Source organism: Perognathus longimembris, chromosome 6, assembly GCF_023159225.1.
Source record: "Perognathus longimembris pacificus isolate PPM17 chromosome 6, ASM2315922v1, whole genome shotgun sequence".
NCBI lineage: Eukaryota > Metazoa > Chordata > Mammalia > Rodentia > Heteromyidae > Perognathus > Perognathus longimembris.
In genome coordinates, this window is record NC_063166.1 from 52,084,415 (window position 1) to 52,102,526 (window position 18,112).

An 18,112-nucleotide genomic window follows, 5' to 3' on the forward strand; every position below is an offset into this window, starting at 1 on the left:
TCTCCACCTGTCACTTTCTAGCCCACTGCCCAATGCAGTTCCACTTTCAATTTTAATCATTTATTGGTCCACATGTTGTTTTTTTCTGTATTCTGTTACTGGTCTAGGAGGACAGAAAACTTACCTATGTTGTCCACTTATTATGCCCTGTGCCTGTACATAATAGGCAGTGAATAGAAGGCCACATTAAACTGCTAATTCTGTTTCATGACTCATCTCAGGTTCTTCTCAAAGAGTTTCTACTGTTTTGATTTTTTTTTTTGGCACAACATTGAAATTTAATTCTAGATAATATTTATCTGCCAACATGCTATAATACTTATCAGTACATTAAACATTACATATCAGCTCTGCAGGCAAAGGTTTTTTTTTTCATATACATTCATCATTTATTCATTTATTTTAAGGCTTGAACTTAGTGTCTCATGCTCTTGCTTAGCTCTTTGCTCAAGGCTGGTACTCTACCACTCAAGTGACATTTCTACTTCTGGCTTTTTGTTGGTTAGTTGGAGGTAAGAGTCCTAGGATTTTTTTTTATTTATTGTCAAAGTGATTTACAGAGAGGTTACAGTTTCATATGTTAGGCACTGGATACATTTCTTGTACTGTTTGTTACCTCCTCCCTCATTCCCCCTCCTCCTCCCCCTTTCCTTCTCCCCCCATGAGTTGTTCAGTTGGTTTACACCAAACAGTTTTGCAAGTATTGCTTTTGTAGTCGTTTGTCTTTTTATCCTGTGTCTCTCGATTTTGGTATTCCCTTTCACTTTCCTAGTTCTAATACCAGTATATACAGTTTCTAATGTACTCAGATAATATACAGTGATATTGCAGGTACAACCACAGGAAGGGGTCTATCAGTGTGCACGATAACAAGTTGTAACATCCACCCAATCACAGAGATTTAAGGCACTCAGCCTTCACATCCATTGCCCCCTTCTGCAACAGGAGCAATGTACATTTAATTTCTTTTCAAAAATCATCTGAGTGCTAAACAATATCCAGCACTATTCTTCCTGCCCATATTGCAGGCTATGTTGGGAATCAGACAGAGACTAGTTGGACTCTGGTGAGCTTATAGCCTAGCACCATTAGTCTCTATTGGCATAAGAGAGATTGGCTATGCCTTTGTAGCCCCATCACATTTCATTGTTGCTTAGGTTGGAGATGGTCACTGGATGCATAGCTTCCTATTGCTCTTGGCACTGCTGTTTGCTTACTCTAGCTTAGGAGGCCAGCAGATCAGCATTTCCCAGTGTTTCCAGGGGCAACGGCTGTCTGTGTGCTCAGATGGGGTGTTTCCTCTGCTTGAGGAGTGACTCATGCTTGTAGCAACACTTGAATAAAAGAGCACATTTTAAGCAGTAACATTTTCTTCTCAGAGTGGAAGATAGCATTTTTTTTCACTACATTAAACCATCAGCCTTTGCAGGGTTACCTTCCTTTCTTGAAAGCCCTTTAAGATAGTACCTGTTCTCTCAGGCACTCATTGTAGACCTTACTTTTCCCATAGCATGAGCCTCCATTGAACACAGTGTATCTCCTTCCCATTTCAGTATCCCACTGTATAAATGTCTCACTATCTCTGTTTTCTATTCACCCATCCTTCCTGTACGCATCTACTTTCCTATTTATCTATCTACTCACTTACTTACCTAGCTATCCTTCCATTAACCATCCTTATTGAAGTGTTAGTAACCTTCAGCCCAATTCTAGAAAGCAAGTGTTTTCCACCAGCTTCCTAGAGGTGCCCAGAAGAGTGTTTATTCTCTGGTTTTTGTGAGGGTCAGCCTAGCTTTGGTTCACTTAGGTATGAGCCAAGATGGCATATTCTAATCAAGAGCCCAGAGCCCACTTGTCTGGAATGAAGGGAAGTATGGTGTGTACTGTGTCCTGGAAGGAAATAGCTTTGTGTCAAGAGATAACACTCTGTTCTTGAGAGGATTGGTAATGGTGGTAAGGCACTGGGCTTCTTGTGTGGTCTGTGTCAGCACCAGTTCCCAAGGATATAGGTGTTGGTTCAAAGCTCACTTCCCAGGGTGATGATGTGAAGCTTAATTACATGAAAAGGATTGACATCCACAGCTGCCAGGAAGAGTACATATGGCTTCCCTCCTCACATTTAGGGATGATGCCCCTGACATCTGGGTTATGGCTGCATTTGGCCTTGCTGGGCACATGGGAAGTGACCTCTTCATTTTCTTCTGCATAGCTGAGAAGTGATGTACTAAGCACCTCTCTTGTAAACCCAAATGTGAGCAAAAGCACTAATAAAGCATCGCTACGATCAATAGAAGCCATTTCTAATTGCCTCACTCACTATTGATTGGACAGGACTCAGGGGAGTGGTTGAGTCGAGTGATCTAGACAATGGGGTGGGATGAAAACTAGCCCTCAATTAACACACCAGTTCTGAACAGACTGTTCACCGAAGAAGCTGGGAAATCTTCAGTGAAAAGATGATGATCAATACCCTGGCTCATCAGGGAAATGCAAATTAAAAGCACAGCAAGGTGCTATTTGTGCTAGTGATCCCTAGAATGGTTACAATAAAAACGAAAAGAAAACAAAGTAAAATTGATAATACCACATGTTGGTGCTGATGACAAGTAACCTGAATCTTAAACAGTGTTGATGAAAATAGAATAGCTATTTTGAAAAGCTGTTTGGCATTTTTGTATTAAACATACACACCACCAAGAGCAGTAAAACTACTAGGTTATTTGCTCAATATAAATGACAAATGTATATCCACAGAAAATCCTGGGGCAGATCATGTGTGGCCAGTCACAGAGGCAGCACAAGCCTTGCCTTTTCACTACTTATCCCTGCATGACAACTAGGGACCAAAACCTATGCATCTTGGGGGAACTGATTGGATGCTTCTCTTCAGGAGAAAAAAGATATGGGTAGGTGGTTGTGATTAAATCAATAGGGCAATGCATGTGCCCTAATCAGAATGGTTCAGTTAGACCTGAGTTGGCCCAATTGGATTTTTGTTTGATGATGCTAAGTGGAGGCTGCAGGGTGGTGTGGACAGGAAGACATATTCTTTCTCTTTCTTGATCAATGTGATATATATATTTGAGCACTGAAACTGCCTCCATCATTTTCTGCTATGAAGGAAAACCAGTTTCTAGGAGGAGACAGAGGATATGAGAGACAAGAGCATGATTAAACTAAGGTAGAGCCCTGATCATATCATACTTGATGTCCACTTTGCTCTGAATTTATTGGTATTAAAAAAACCAATTAACTTTGTTCATTTAAGATGTCAACTAAAAAGGTTAGGAGTATAGCTCAAGTCATGGAGTGTTTGCCTTTATGTGCAAGGCCTGAGGCCCAATGCCCAGTCTGTCTATCTAATCTGTCTCTCACACACATACACAATGTCAGTTAGAGCTGGATAATTTTTACTACCTGAAACTAAAAGCCTCTTAACTAATCTAAATGTGGATCTGTGAGTGGATCTGATTTCAAAAGATAATTCAAAGAGGTAAGTGAAGCCAGAAACAAGTTCTGGAAGCCAAAGTCAGAGCTAAGACAGGGATGTGAGGTGAAAAGATGGAGAAGCAATCTAACTGGAGCAGCTCTGGGCTTGGAACTCTGGGCCTGGAAATAAGTGTCTTGCACAAAGATCATGTGTGGTACTCGGCCAGGACCTAACCTAGAAGGGAAGAAGGTAGGAACAGACAGAGAAAAGCAACCACTCAGGACACTGAGGGAGACTGTCTCAGGCAGATGACCAGTTGGATGACTAGGACATCAAACAAAGACTTCATGCTATAGGGCTGCCTGGACTCTCAGGCCATCATTAGCCTAAGAATGTGAATGCAGCTGTTGGAGCTGAAGCAGATTCAGCTGCTCTTCCCATTCATTTGGCCTGGGAGTGGGGCTAGGGAGCTGCATTCTGACAGGGACCTGCCTCTTGACCTAGGAAGCCTGTAAGGGAAGCTATGTACCTGTAAAAGACACAGGGAGAAACTGTTTTTTGGGTCCTAAAGCCCAATGACTGCTCCATAGGCCAAGGCACTGGCCTTTATTCACTGCTGCACAATGCATTCTGCTTTCCAGCCACTCACACGACAACCTGCTTCGCAGTGGGCTCTTCTGATTCTTTAGTTCCTTCATGCCTCAGGGATTTAAAAACATTTTTTTGGTATCCTTTCATCTCCCTCACCATAGTGGAAGAAAGGCCTTCAACTCTACTTTTAGGCTTAGCCATTGGTGGTAAGTGTTTTTCAGCCTTGCCTTTCCCAGTCCCCAGATCTTGAGGATCTGAATGATTGCCAGAACTGGAACGCGGCAGCTGATGTGTTAGGTTTTACCTGGGGAACAAAAGGCTGAGCACGGGGCTGGGAACTGGGATGGTCTGTGGATTTCCCTTTATGCTTGTCAGCACAACTCATCCATCTGTTTGGTGAAAGCAAACAGCCCTGAGGAGGATGCTGTGTGTGGCCCGGGATGGGTTCATCATCAATCTTGGGCCCCCACCCTTGTATGGATATGTCCATTCTTTGCATTGTCCTCAGGCTGTACAGGCCAAACTTCTAAAGTACTTGTAAAGGTCTCAGGTTAATTATGAGATACAGTAATTGCATCTGGCTATTTTAAAATCATAGTGAGAAGAGAAAAGGTTTTACGGTCAGCTGACATGTCTGTTCTTGTCATAGCCACATGGGTAGACCTCTCCCAAGGCTTTCAGTGTCCATTTCCCTGTGGTCAGTATGGCATTATCTTAAACCTCAGCAGGTGTACTTCCACGAACATTTCCAGAACATTGAGTAGGGGCCTGCGCATTAGAGAGGCATAATAAAGAATAGCTGGGCCTTTTTAATTATTTTCTTAAGGTGATATAGAGAAGTCAGGTACTGTCTTGACTTACAATAATCTGACTTAATTATGTCAGTTAATAAGTACATTGGGGGGGCAATGTCACCCCCTGCCTCACTCTATCCCAATAGCTCATATTTTTTACACTAGAAAACATTCTCTAAATGCAAAGTGTTCTGGGTCTGGACTATGTTTTTCCCCCAGCACTGAGGATTGAACCTAGGGCTTCACACATGATAGGTTAAGTGCTCTACCAATACGCTATAGCCCTAGCCTATGACTCTGAACTTTGAATAATTCAGTCGTACTGATGCTTGTGTTTCCTGGATATTCTGTGGGCCCCAAAGTCCATTGTTTATGTTCAGCAAACCAGGATTGCTAAGGAATTCATATTCCTTAAAGAAGAACCTTATCCAATGAGTGGTAGAAGTTGGGGAATAAATTCCCTGATGTGAAATGATTCAGACTCAGGTATCTAATTCCCACATCTGAATGAAACTCCAGTTGTCCAAAGTATAACTTGCTCAATAGCATACTTTCCATTGCTGCCTCCTCTTCCCTTCTTCACTCCCTCTGAAATTTGCTGGCATTTCCTAGGGTCACCTTTCAAAATTAACTACTTGCACTTGAATGTTTGCTTAGTGTCTCCTGGGGATACTGAAACAAAGGCAAGTTTCAATTCAGACCTGCAACTTCTGTTTAGTTTTAACAGCCAGTTCAGATAGGGTGTATCTGAAGAAAGGTAAACCCAGCCAAGATTAGATGGGCCTTGCCAAAGAACATCAGGAACATTCTGAGGATGCCAGGAGCCAATGTGGAAGCTCTTTATAATAAGCTGGAGCCATCTGCCGGCCTGTAATAACCAGAATATGAAGTCCTAATCTGGGATGCAGTTAAACTGTTTACTCTCTGTTTGTGGTTTTGTATTTAAAGCTTAACATGCTCTGAATGCTGGATTTAAATTCATAAGCACATTGTTTTACAAAACTGGCATGAAGTCCTTTCAATGCAATATGCAAAATTGCATCAAGACTTTCATGTTTTCTCTTCATTATTATTCTTTGTTCTTAAAAAAAAAACAAAAAACCTGGTAGGACCACAGACCTGTAAATGTCTTGCAGGAATGCCAAGAACAACTCTCCCAGCCAGTTTCTAAGAAGCAATTTCCTTCCAGTCCTATAAAACTCCCCAAAGCACCTAAGGCGAACACTGAAACATTGGGTATGTTTGCAAACTGCAAATACAGCAGACATTTAATTACACTGAATTCATCAAAACCCTAATTGAGACAGGAGCTCAAATCTTACAGCTTAATTACTTTAATTTCAGATGGGTAACAGACGTCCTCATGTACTGCCCTTTATACTGAAATTCGTTAGAGAGAGGCCCACAGACGCACACTAGTAATTCTCTCAGCCAAATGAAGGTTCGGATCAACATAAATAATAATGCTAAGTGAGACCCCATGATTGGATTTGCTAATCACTTCAATTCCCAATTTCTATCCTTTGCCATAGCGTTCCACCGAACCAGCTCTGCCGCCTGGGAAGGTTTCTGAGAGTGCAAAGCTAGGCAGCTTTCAGTTCTAATTTTTCTTTTCTTGAAAAAAAAATCCAGATTTAAATTTTCCCACTCATCAGACAACACAGAATCCAGTGCCAGTCGTCTGAGACTGTCCTTCTGTTAATATTTTATTTTGGTTCTCAATGAGTAGATCTTCTGTCTAACTTTCCCCTTTCTCCCCATTGCATGTTTGGTGGGAACCCCTCATGCCCCTTCATTTAACCAAGTAAGTGGTCAAATTTCCCAATAATCTGGGGTGGAATGTGGTGGTAAGAACTCCAGGGATTGGTATTCAGAGAGCTGATGTAACTTGTAGTGACTTGTCTTGGGGGACCAGGTGCCACTAATGTTGAGGACGTCTAGCTTCATCATGGTGGCAATGTTACCACATATCCATGCTTCTACCCACTCCATGGATAAAAAAATTGAGGCTTAAAGAGAAGTAACTTCTCTGAAGCCCCTTATTTAGAAAATGACAGAGTCCAACTGCATTCCTAGGCCAATCAGATTTCCCCTGCCCATGTTCCATCTAAAAAATAATTTTGCTTCCTCTACAAAGACTTCTGGGTTCTACAAAACCCTGGAAAAGAGAATTGGATAGCTCTGGAAATTTCCAAGTGGGAACAGGACAAGGAAAATTGGAAGGGACAGCTGGCTCCCAGAGTCATCATGAGGACGGCTATTTCAAACCCCAATCCTGGAGGTTACTTCTGTCTAGTTAGGTAGAGTTGTGAGATGACCCAGCACAGATGCAGTGATAGACAGCAGCTTCTGCTGAGGTTCCAACAGCTATGTGCCCTGGAGGCAGGCATTCTAACCAAGCCTGATGAACTGTGCTGTTGATGAGTTATGGCACCCGCCACACATGCATTCAAGCCATTTCCTAAGTAATTAGTTGTGTGACACTGACTAGACTCCACCCAGTCATTTGTTTCACTTCTTTTTACATGATCTCTTCCCCTTTGGGCTTGCTTTTCAATCAAGTTTCAGGTACAAATGACTAATGAACTAATGACAACACTAATAATGGCCAGCCTAATAATCATAGTGCTAATGGTGACGATGCTAATTAACAGAGTGTTAATAGCAACAGACTGCTGGTGTGACTATTCATCTCTGGGAGGAGACCAAGCAGAGGCAGCAACAAGCACCAAAGGCAACCACCTAGGGACAGTTTTCTGCTGCTAACCACATACACAAGAGAATGATAAAAGCTCTATATTGTGAGTCCAAAAAACCTAAGACAACAGATCACTGGGAATATAGAAAATGTTCAGTTCACTGAGCTTGGCAGAACTCAATCATCATGAACTGAAACAACTATCTAGAAGTCCCTTTTCAGAAGCATCCTATCTGCCTGGGACCCCTGGAGCTGATTACTGACAAGATCAAGATGACCCACTCGTTGGGCGTCAGTAGCTCACATCTACAGAATTCTCAGCTACTCAAGAGGATGAGATCTGAGAATTGCTGTCTGAACCCATCTCAGGCAGACAACTCCAAAGAAGCAGTACAAAGCAGAAGTGGAGGTGTGGGCTCAAGTGGTAGAGTACCAACTTTGTGTGGAAAAAGTCAATTATGAGAATGAAGCCCTAAGTTCAAGCCCAATTCTAGAAAAAATGCCCCTTTTCCTGTCACTCAGAGAGGGACAAAAAAATACAACCTGGCAATTCAAACAATTCAATGGCATGAAGAAGGTGGTAGTAAGAAATGGGCTCTATAGAGACCACCAATGGTACACCTGAGTGCACTTTCAAGGATACTCTCTGAGTCCACACCAGAGAGACACACAGCAGGGATGCCTGCTGGCTGGTGAAAAGAGGTGGTAGCTGGCACAGGGTTGGGGAGAAGGCTGTCAGAAGATGCTGTCTTTAGCCTTTTATGTTAACCAGCCACTTCCAGCAAGGCACAGAATGAACCACATCAAAGCTGCTGACTGGGTAATATGGTCACCAGTTACAAGTGGAGTCACTTCACTGGACTTCTAGAAGCTCTCTTTCTAGAAGTTGCTTTCCCTAGAAGTAATTTGGCTGCCTGGAAGCTTCACAGTTAGGTGACTTCTGATCAAATTCCCAAGACTTTGTAAAATAGATACCAGTATTCAGGAGGGACCCAGACCTCTATGAAAATCCCAGGCAATGGGTGGGCTGCAGGCCTACATACCCCCACTGAACCTACCTCTGTAGGAAGAAAAGCTAATCTGAAACTGCGACCACTGCAAATTATTTTAGCAGAAAAAAAAGTCTGGGTTTTTTCATATTCTTTTTCTCTTATTTGTTTTATTTCTTCTGGGCCAAACCATACTGAAAATTGTTTTAGTTCATCCTAGTCCACATCATTAACTCATCAATATGAGTGACACTTGCAAATTCAAAATTTCCATCTTTTGGGCTGGTTATTATTTATAGAGAACTGATGATTCTAGGCTTCATCAACCTTCATTGAGGGCCATTCCAATTGATCCAACTTTGTAGAGTACAAGTCTCCAAATGACCATTTTCCAAGATCACTGGGCTCTGATGTGGTTGTTCCCCAGCAAGGAAATCCCATCTTTGCACTATGGCCCTCAGCTCCAGATTCCCTGCTCTACCACCAGAGAAGATTCATCCTTCTTACCTGTCCTGCAAAGAGTCCACAGACACCAATGATACACAGGATGTTGAACACTGCCGAGCCGACAATGGTGCCAACTCCCACATCGCCCTTGGTGATGAAGACTCCTGAAACACAGACTGGATGTCAGCCTTGCTAAAGCAGCCCAGCTACATCCCAAGGTGGTGACCTTGGTTACCTTTCTAAGTGCAGTTCTATTCTCATGATCTACAGGAAACAACTGAGGTTTGGCAGGAGTTTCCCAGCGCAAAGGGAAAACTGATGTAGCAACACTGGGTCTGGGACAAGTTCAAACAGAAAAAAAGTATTATTTAAATAAGCCAAGAGCACAGTGGGAAACTGATGCTGGGCTTGGGGCCCCTGGACTTCATTTCACATCATAGCCAGCAATCCCAGTTTGGGAGCCAATATCTCTAGACCCCTTTGCTTTAATGTAGGCCAAGGCTGAAATGTGTTCCCCTGTCTTCTTGTGCTCACCTACCTATGACTGATGTAAACAGCTCCGGGGCCGAGCTACCTGCCGCCATGAATGTAGCCCCTGCCACATCTTCACTTAGGTGCAGGCGCTGCAGAAGAACAAAGACAAAGCACAGGTGAGTTGGGATCCCAACTGGGAGTGCAGATGAGCATGGTTCCTAAGGTCTCAATCCCTGAAAGATTAAGGGTCGGGGCTTTAGTGAGACCTGGGGCTTGGTTCAGTCCTCCTTTCTTTCTTCTCCTTCCAGAGCTTACATTCCTGCTGGAACCCTGCTCAGCCAAAGTTCCTCTCCCCATCCTTCATAGACAGGATGATGGAGAGGATGCATTGCTTCAGGAGTCAAAGGTTCTGCAGAAGATTTAAAATTCCCAACTCCAAAGCACCCTGGGGTGTGCTGCTGAAAGAGAGGAGGGGAGTGAATAGGCTGAAGCCACAGTGGATGGTAGGCACACCACGACAGTGGGCATTCACCTGCATGACAACAGAGCTGCTGTGTATCTTCAATGCTGCCAGGCACTACGATTTTAAAAGAGATGCCAATAACCCAAATTTGTGTGATTTTTTGCAATACCTTGATAACTTCAGGCTGAATAAAGCTCATGGGAAGCAGTGTGTGAGCTTTCATTTTATGACATCAAAGGAGGAGACTTTGGGGGTGTGTCTGTGGGATCCCCTTCTGATACTTACTCCCCATATTTGATATTCATATCTTGGGCAGCAGAGTGGAAGTGGATAGAAAGCCATGGCCCACACAATGGACTCTACAGATGACCCAGGTTGTTAGAGCAAAAGGTGATTTGCAAGAGAACAAGATGCATAAACACTAGAAGCTGCTTAGTGTCTTTGTGTTTTCTGTATTCTATCATGACTTAGCATGTGAGTTTCTAGCTCTCAGTGAGCAGCCAGTTCCCTTCTTGCATCCCAGCCAAGACTACTAGTGTGGAATGCCATACACCCTCTCCTACAGTACCTGCACCCCCTTGCTCAGCCATAGAGGGGCAGCATGCCCTTGGCAAAAGCCACTGGCTCAATGGACTGATGGACAATGGACTGAGGGGTGGAGCAGGGCAAGGAGCTGCAGGCAGCAGGAGTCCCAATGGAGGAGGAGAAGTTGGTCTTGCATCCTGGGTCCCTCAGCTCTGTACTCAACAGCTAAACTTTTCATGGGGCGTGGAGAAAACCAAATCCTTAAGATACTGAAAGCTGTGGCTGGGAGGGATACTTGATTTCCTCGGTCTTGTGGAATAGAGGACGGTGAGGAAAGCAGCCTGACAGAGAGCTCAGATCTGCTGTGGTTGGTTTGTTGTGAACCGTAATGGTGAGCTTTGGCCTTTTCCCTCCCTCTACGCTCCATAGCCTCTGAAGCTGACTCACGTCTGATTCCTCTCTCTTCTTTATCCAATCTGTTTCTTTTCCCAGATCTCCTTCCATTCTCTATCTTAACCCCAATTTCCTCGAGCTCTGGCAATATCCTGGGGTCTTAGGATCAGCAGCTAGGGGTTTTCTTGCCTCTAGACTTCTGATGACTATGACATAGTCTGGGCAAGTCCCAGGCTACTTCTTGGGCATGGAAGAATTCCTTACTCTCCAGCCTTACATACACAGGGCTCCCAGGAGTTAATACAAACCCTGGTTCTGGGTCTGTGGCTCAGAATTTTCTATGTAGCCTCAGCTGGCTTCTAACCCACAATCCTCCTGCCTTGGTCTCCTGTGTGCTGAGATTATGGGAGTGTATCATGCAGCCACCACATTTATCTTTTCTTGAAATGCTTGGTCAATAGGACATTTCCTCCAAGCACCACTCCTCTGGTCCTGTCCTCTGTACAAGCCCTCCAATGCCACTCCCAGTGGCATCAATCCCTTTACACTTGCATTTTCTAAGTTCCCATCCAGCCGCTGAGTATCCAGCCAGCTCTTAAGATGCTTGCCTCTTACAGAAAATAGTGCAGTGTTCGCATATAACCTGCAAATCTTTTCTCTTATATGTAAGTAATCTCTAGATTACTTACAAATTCTAACACATAATTGCTATACTGGTAGCAAATAATGACAAGAATGAAATATGTACATATTTAGTTCAGATGGAACTTTTTAAAATTAGTATTTCCAATCTGAGGTTGAATGCTCAAGATATAAGACACCATATAAAGAACCAACTGTATCGTTCTGGATCCTGCCAACTTTTGGATGGGACAAATTATCCTGTATTTTGTCTAGCATCTTCCCCAGCCTTTGGTACAGAGCTAGGCCTGAGCAGAGCCTAGCTTAGTATTTACTGCTTGGGAAGATCTACTGCTGCCCTGGAAACTTCATCATGATCTCAAAGCTTTCCTGCCTTTCCCATTTGACTTTATCTTTGGTCCATAAGCTTCTGCTTCTGTGTCAGGAATGGTCCTCAGGAATGCTGTGGTTTCACCTGTGCTGAGCCTTTGTTGGTTTTTCTTCAGTGTCCTCTCCCTATCTCTCTCCTTTGCCTCTGTTCACCCTGGACCTAGGATTTCTCAATGTGCTAGACATCTTTGCACGTCTCACCATGAACCCTCCTTGTTTAGTTGGAGTTCGGGGCAGGTGAAGTGGGTGGTGTGGAGCAGCGACTTTGATAACCCCAAGGCCTGGCATGTGCTTTCAGGATCACCATCACATTGATCCTCTTCTTTCCTTTTCCTTCACTTGCTTCCCACCAACCTTGCTTTTGTAAATGACTTTAAAGGATTGGAAATTGAATCTATCCCTAGCTATGATTTGTTGAATAACATAGCTTTCTTTCCCAAATCATCATTCACAAAAGCTGAAAACAACTTCCTTTTGAGCTTTCTGCCTTGCCCTGCTTTTGTCCTCAAGTAACCACAGTATCATATCAACAGGCAGTGTTAGGGACAGCCCAAGAACAAGCTCCACAGAGATGACTCTGTGGAGCAGAGTGGCGGAGAAGCATGGATGGCTGGTGGAGCTCAGGCTGACTTGTTCAGATCATACTCCTCCTCTAATTAGCTGGGTGATCCAGTGCAAGTGTGCTCAAAGTCTCCAGGCTCTGGCTTCTCTGTTCCTACAAGTCTATTCACAATAGCCAGCTGTGGAACCAACCAAGGTATCCAACAACCAATGAATGGCTAAAGAAAATATGGTGTATATATAATACATATATGTATGTATGTATAGGTATCTAGTACCATGGTGTACTCAGCCATAAAAATTGAAGTTATGTTGTTTGTAAGAAAATAGATGGGATTAAAGTTTATCATGCCGAGTGAGCTAAGTTAAAAAAAGCCAAACATCCCATGTTTTTATTCATTTGTGGAATTTTGACATAAACGATGATGATGAGGATGGTGATAATGAGGGTGAGGGAGAGAATCAAAATAATAATAATGGGACCTGAATGTAAAAGGGGGACTGTGTGGGGGCAGGGATCAGTAGATTATTGTGGAATGATTATTTATAAGTGCCAAAACAAACAAAAACAAACTTCTAGAATGGAGAAGAAATGGCTTAAGTTAGTGATTCTCCAACAGTGGTTTCCAGGTCAGAATCCTTGACATCACCTGGGAACTTACTAGAAATATAAATTCTAGCCACTGTCCTCATTGTTCCCTAAGATGTACTGAACCAGATGCTGAAGGGAGGAGGAAGGAAAAGGAAGGTGCTCCAAAATTTGGGGATCATTGACAAAATAAAACTAGAGATCCAGATGGGAGCTCTGTCTGGGAGACATGTTCTCTGCTAGCTAGGATGCTGAATGAACAATAAATGAATCATAAATTTAAATCTTGAAGATAAATTAAAATACATCTCAGAACAGACAGTGAGATGAAAGAGGCAAGAGAGTGAGAGTTCTTAGATAGGGTAATATGTTTTGATGAATGAGACTCAACATGCTCAACATGCTCTTCGGCTTAGTGTTCACTGTGATGATCTGTGATAGGGACACTTTCCTGGATCTCTGTGCCCAATTCTTTTACCTTAGTGCCTTCTGGGTTTCCCCATGAACTCTGACTGTAACATATATAGAGAGGAGTCTTGAAGGCAGTGTGTGGTGTCACAGGGTTCTTACCCTGAGAGGGTTAAGAGAGCCAAAGGAAATGGAGGAAGGGAAGATGGAGGAAGTGAAAGGGCATGGAAATAGCAAGATCTAAAAGAGGAAAAGAAAGTGGGGCAGCACAACACAGTACAGGCGGACCTTTCTATCTGAGGGCTTTACTCAGCAAATTCAACCAACAATGGCTGATAAACACTGGGTAAAACTGTGTCTGTACTAAACATGCCCCAAATTTTGTCTTGTCATTATTCCATAAACAACACAGTATGGCAGCTATCTGTAACAGCATATACATAGTAATTGATATTACAAATAATCTAGAGATGGTTTATAGTACATAAGTGATATATGGAGTGTATGCAAATATGACTCCATTTTCTGAAAGGGAATTGAGCAGCCATAGGTTACGGTATTCCCTAGGTATCCTGGAAGCAATCTCCTAGGGACACCCAGGGACAATTCTAGCACCAATTATGGCTAAATGCAGCAGGAAAGGCTGGCTGGTTAAAAGTCTGATGATCCACTGATGTCACAGAATGCTTTTCTGTTAATATTATCCTTCTCTCTCAGGCATACAACTGTCTGTCATCTAAATCTTACCAGGACTTCAGAGGCGGCTGGAATACAACCATAGCACAGGACTTATCCCAGGGCTCACCCAGCACAAGGAGAATCAAGGAACATACCTCACAGATCTTCTCCAACGAGGGGACAAAGAAGTCATCGCATACTATGGCAAGTGCGTAGAACATGTACATAGCCTGGAAGAGAGGAGAAAAGACAGAGGCAAGGTCAGGCCGTGCCAAGGGTTTGAGGGTCTGGTCAGCCTCTGCTTCATTCATGTTCTTTGTTCTCATGAATTTACCCTCACACTCAGAGGAAGTAGAAAGGCTTTGCAATGCCTACAAGACCTGATATGATTGGGCCTCAGCTTCCTTTCTACCTCACTGCTCCTCATCCTCTTTCTCCCAATAATGTCAGGGATACCTGCTTCAGGATTCTTGTACTTGCTGTACCCAAATGCTTCTCAGTATTTTAATGGCCAATCCCACGTTCCCTTCAGTTTCTCCCCCAAATGTCAACCCAACAGCCCACTTACCCCTTTTCATCTTCCCCCTCATTAGAACATATATTATATATTAGGTTAATTTATCTGTTAAACTTTTCTCCCATGAGAAATTTACAAGGACATTGAATTTATCTTATAATTATTGCCATATTACCAGAAGTCAGTGCAGGATTGGTGCATAATAGGTGGTCTGGAATGAAGGAATAAATAAGCCTAACGTTTCCAAACTGAGCTTGCTTATTATCCTGGTCCCTGCAGGGCTGACTTTGCAAAACTTGCTTTTACATCTGGGTCAACTGTGACCAGGGTAGCTCCTAGGATTCTACATTCTAGACAGAAATTACCTCACCTTATCCAACCCCATGTTTCTTCCATAAGAAATGAAAAATCATTTGGATTCTAGTGTTGGCTGACCACCTAACATATTCCCACTTCTTTTTAAGGGAACCTCACTTACCACCCCCTACCCAAATATTCTCAATGTCCTACGTGGAAGGTGACTCTACATTTTTCTGTAGTTGTACATAGAGGTGGGGTAAGTCTGTGTGAAGTATTCTTATTGTCAATGGATATTAGTTTTAGAGATGAGCTTGTGCTCTTAGTGGGATAGCAGTAAAGGTGTTTGTTTTATTTTTAGTCAACATTGGCAAAGGGAGCCATTCCTCACTCTCTGTTGCTAATTTTGGACAGGAAACTTGGGGGGTCCCATCAGCCACTGGAGGAAGTTTGACTTGGGATGAAGTTAACCCTGAGTTGGAAAGCACTTGAATCCTTAATGACATCACTGAGCCATTTACCATAATGGCACTAGAGTCTACTCTGCCTCTGGACTCTGAAATACCACAAGCATTGCCGAGGCCACTTTGACCTGGAGTTTCCCAATTACTTGCAGTCCAAAGCTCTACAATGGTTCAGTTTTCAACATCCTTGCTAGTTGATTCGTGATTCACATGAATCTCAGCATCTTTTCCTGTTGAGAACAGGATGGCTCCACAACTTGGGGTACTTGATCATCCCACCCCTGTTCTTTACCATAAGACACAAAAATATGACTCAGGCTAGCTACCAGAATTTACTCTGTCATACAGTGGTAGGAGAATGCAAAGTCTGATAATGGGCCTATGCAGAGATTAATAGAGAAGATAGGAGAGAGAGTCTCTTTCCCTTTAAGATTTAAACACTTCTCTCAGGCTTAGAGCTGTTGTAGGCAGCTGTCCTATAAAAAGAGCTTGCCTGAGAATATTGCACATACACACATACATACACCCATACACACACTTAGTGATATAATGTGAACACCAAACCCAGCTCAATCTGAAAACAAGTAAATTTTCTAATTTCATAAGCCTTAGGCTGTTTTGGGTTGAGTTTCTGTCACAGCTGTCTTTCACAAAGCCTTCTGTAACAACCTAAGTATAAAATGATCTCAAGCCTTTGACTACTGAACTAATTCAGTCCCATTTTTAGTCCTCTGTATGTACACACGTGCCCTCATGTGCACATAACACACACATGCACACACACTGACACACAAACACACATGTAGATATTTTGTCTTTTCTGCCAGATTGTAAGATTCTAAAGTATAGTCTAACACTTGATCTGGGAGTGATTCTGGGAAATACCAGACAAATGCACAAAGATATATTTATTTACAAGCTGCTATGTCAAATTATCAGAAGTCAATAAAATATACCATAGGGATGAGTTTTATAAACTATGATTCGTTATCCAATGTAACAATATTAAAGGGGTTTAGGAAAAGCCACATTTTCATAAGAAAATACATTCATAGTACATTGCTAAGGACAAAGTGTTAAAATATTTCATGGATTTCTTTTGTTAAATTATCTAAGTATATGTTCTGTCTCTAGGCATATGTGCATATAGAGTTTTAAAGCCACTTATCAAAATTATAGCCATGTTCTCTCACTTGGTTGGTGTGAATCTAAGTATTTTGAATACTCATTATTCATAATTTCTAACTTTCTACCCCGAGCTTGTCTTTTTGTGTTATTTTCTTTGTGGGTGGTTTGAGATTTTAGGGGTTAAAAACTCTATTTAATCTGAGGAGCTGGTAAGATGGACATACAGAGAATAACTTTTTAAAAAATCTTCTTTATCAATTTAAATTTTTTCATTTCTTTATTGTCAAAGTGATGTACAGAGGGGTTACAGTTTCATATGTAAGGCAGTGAGTACATTTGTTATCCAACTTTTTACTGATTGACATATTTATAATTTGTATACAATTATTTCTCTGTGTTGTTAGAAGATTTAAATTTAACAATAATTAATGCTGTGTTTTATAGTCTGGTGGATAAGCCAGAAAATTCGTATCCAAATTGTAATGGACTCAAACCCTCTTTTGCTATATGACTTGGCTGATCCAGTAATGTGCGGGTCTTAACATTATCCTTGAAAGGACATCCAAATTCAGTAATTGAAACACTGAACTGCACATCTGTGGATTAACTAAGATCTAAATAAGCTGTCCATCACTGACATATTCAACTCACTGAAGCAGCCAACACTGCTTAGAAGTCCATAAACCATCTCACCCGGACCATGTTCCCATATTAAGTATTGATCTTGTTTCAAGGCAAAAGGGACCATCTAACACACTATAATATCAGTGCTTGCACTGGAATGAGAAATAAGTAAAAATTGGCTGAAATCTGCTGAGCTCTCGGTGCTTTTCAGGGTGATGCCTACAGAAAGCCACATTAGTTTGTATGCACAAGGCAGGGCGAGGCAGGGAAGCCTGCTGTCAACCAGAGACACCCTATGAGACAAATCACCTCTGGGGACTCTTTGAGAGGCCTGCAAGGCAGTAGGGCTCCCTGCCAGTGGAAGGGATGTCCCTGGCATCTGAGAGCAGGCTTGCCTCTGTGGTTATCAAACCCTCACTCTCCCATATTATTCACTGGAAAACAGGTTCTCCTTAGAAAAATAAGCACGCAAACAAAAACCATGCATACAAGTAAATAGAACAGAGGAGCAAATAAAGGTACAGAATTCAAGTTTAGGATGTAAAGGGCCTACCAGTAGTACAATTGGAACAAGTATTTTTTTTTTAAAGAAGAGTAAGGCAGTTTCAAATTCATTTGGCTCTCCCTATATTTCAGATGGCTGTAATAATAGCATAGATAATGATATTACATTTACTATTTGCTACTGTTTGTTGTGAGAAACTCCATGTTCTTGGTACTTTGCAAGGAATATCTCACTTAATTATCACCACTGAAAACCCCTTGATGTATGCTAATAAAAAATATAAAGACATGTTTGAACTGGCCCCAAACCTTGGGTACCCAAAAGGTGTTACAGTATGCCCTGGAGTCCAAGCCCTGAAACCCAGCTACAGCAACCAAAACAATAAAGCCCACGAAGGATCTTCTCAGGAAACCATGGGTAATGCAGGTATAGAAAAAAGTCTTTTGAGCTGGGTGTCTGCGGCTCATACCTGTAATCTTAACTACTCAGGAGGCTGAGATCAGCAGATTGCAGTTCAAAGCCAGCC

General features: G+C 42.4%; 1 protein-coding gene across 1 annotated transcript in view; it reads right to left on the reverse strand.

Moving 5' to 3' along the window:
• Window positions 1-18,112, reverse strand: part of Slc24a3 (solute carrier family 24 member 3) — a 485,462-nt gene that overhangs the window by 105,688 nt on the left and 361,662 nt on the right. The window contains exons 4-6 of the mRNA XM_048348728.1: window positions 14,207-14,281; window positions 9,488-9,572; window positions 9,010-9,113 (exon numbers count right to left, since the gene is read on the reverse strand). Of these exons, the coding sequence (XP_048204685.1) occupies window positions 9,010-9,113; window positions 9,488-9,572; window positions 14,207-14,281 (264 nt within the window). The remainder of the gene's footprint in view (window positions 1-9,009; window positions 9,114-9,487; window positions 9,573-14,206; window positions 14,282-18,112) is intronic.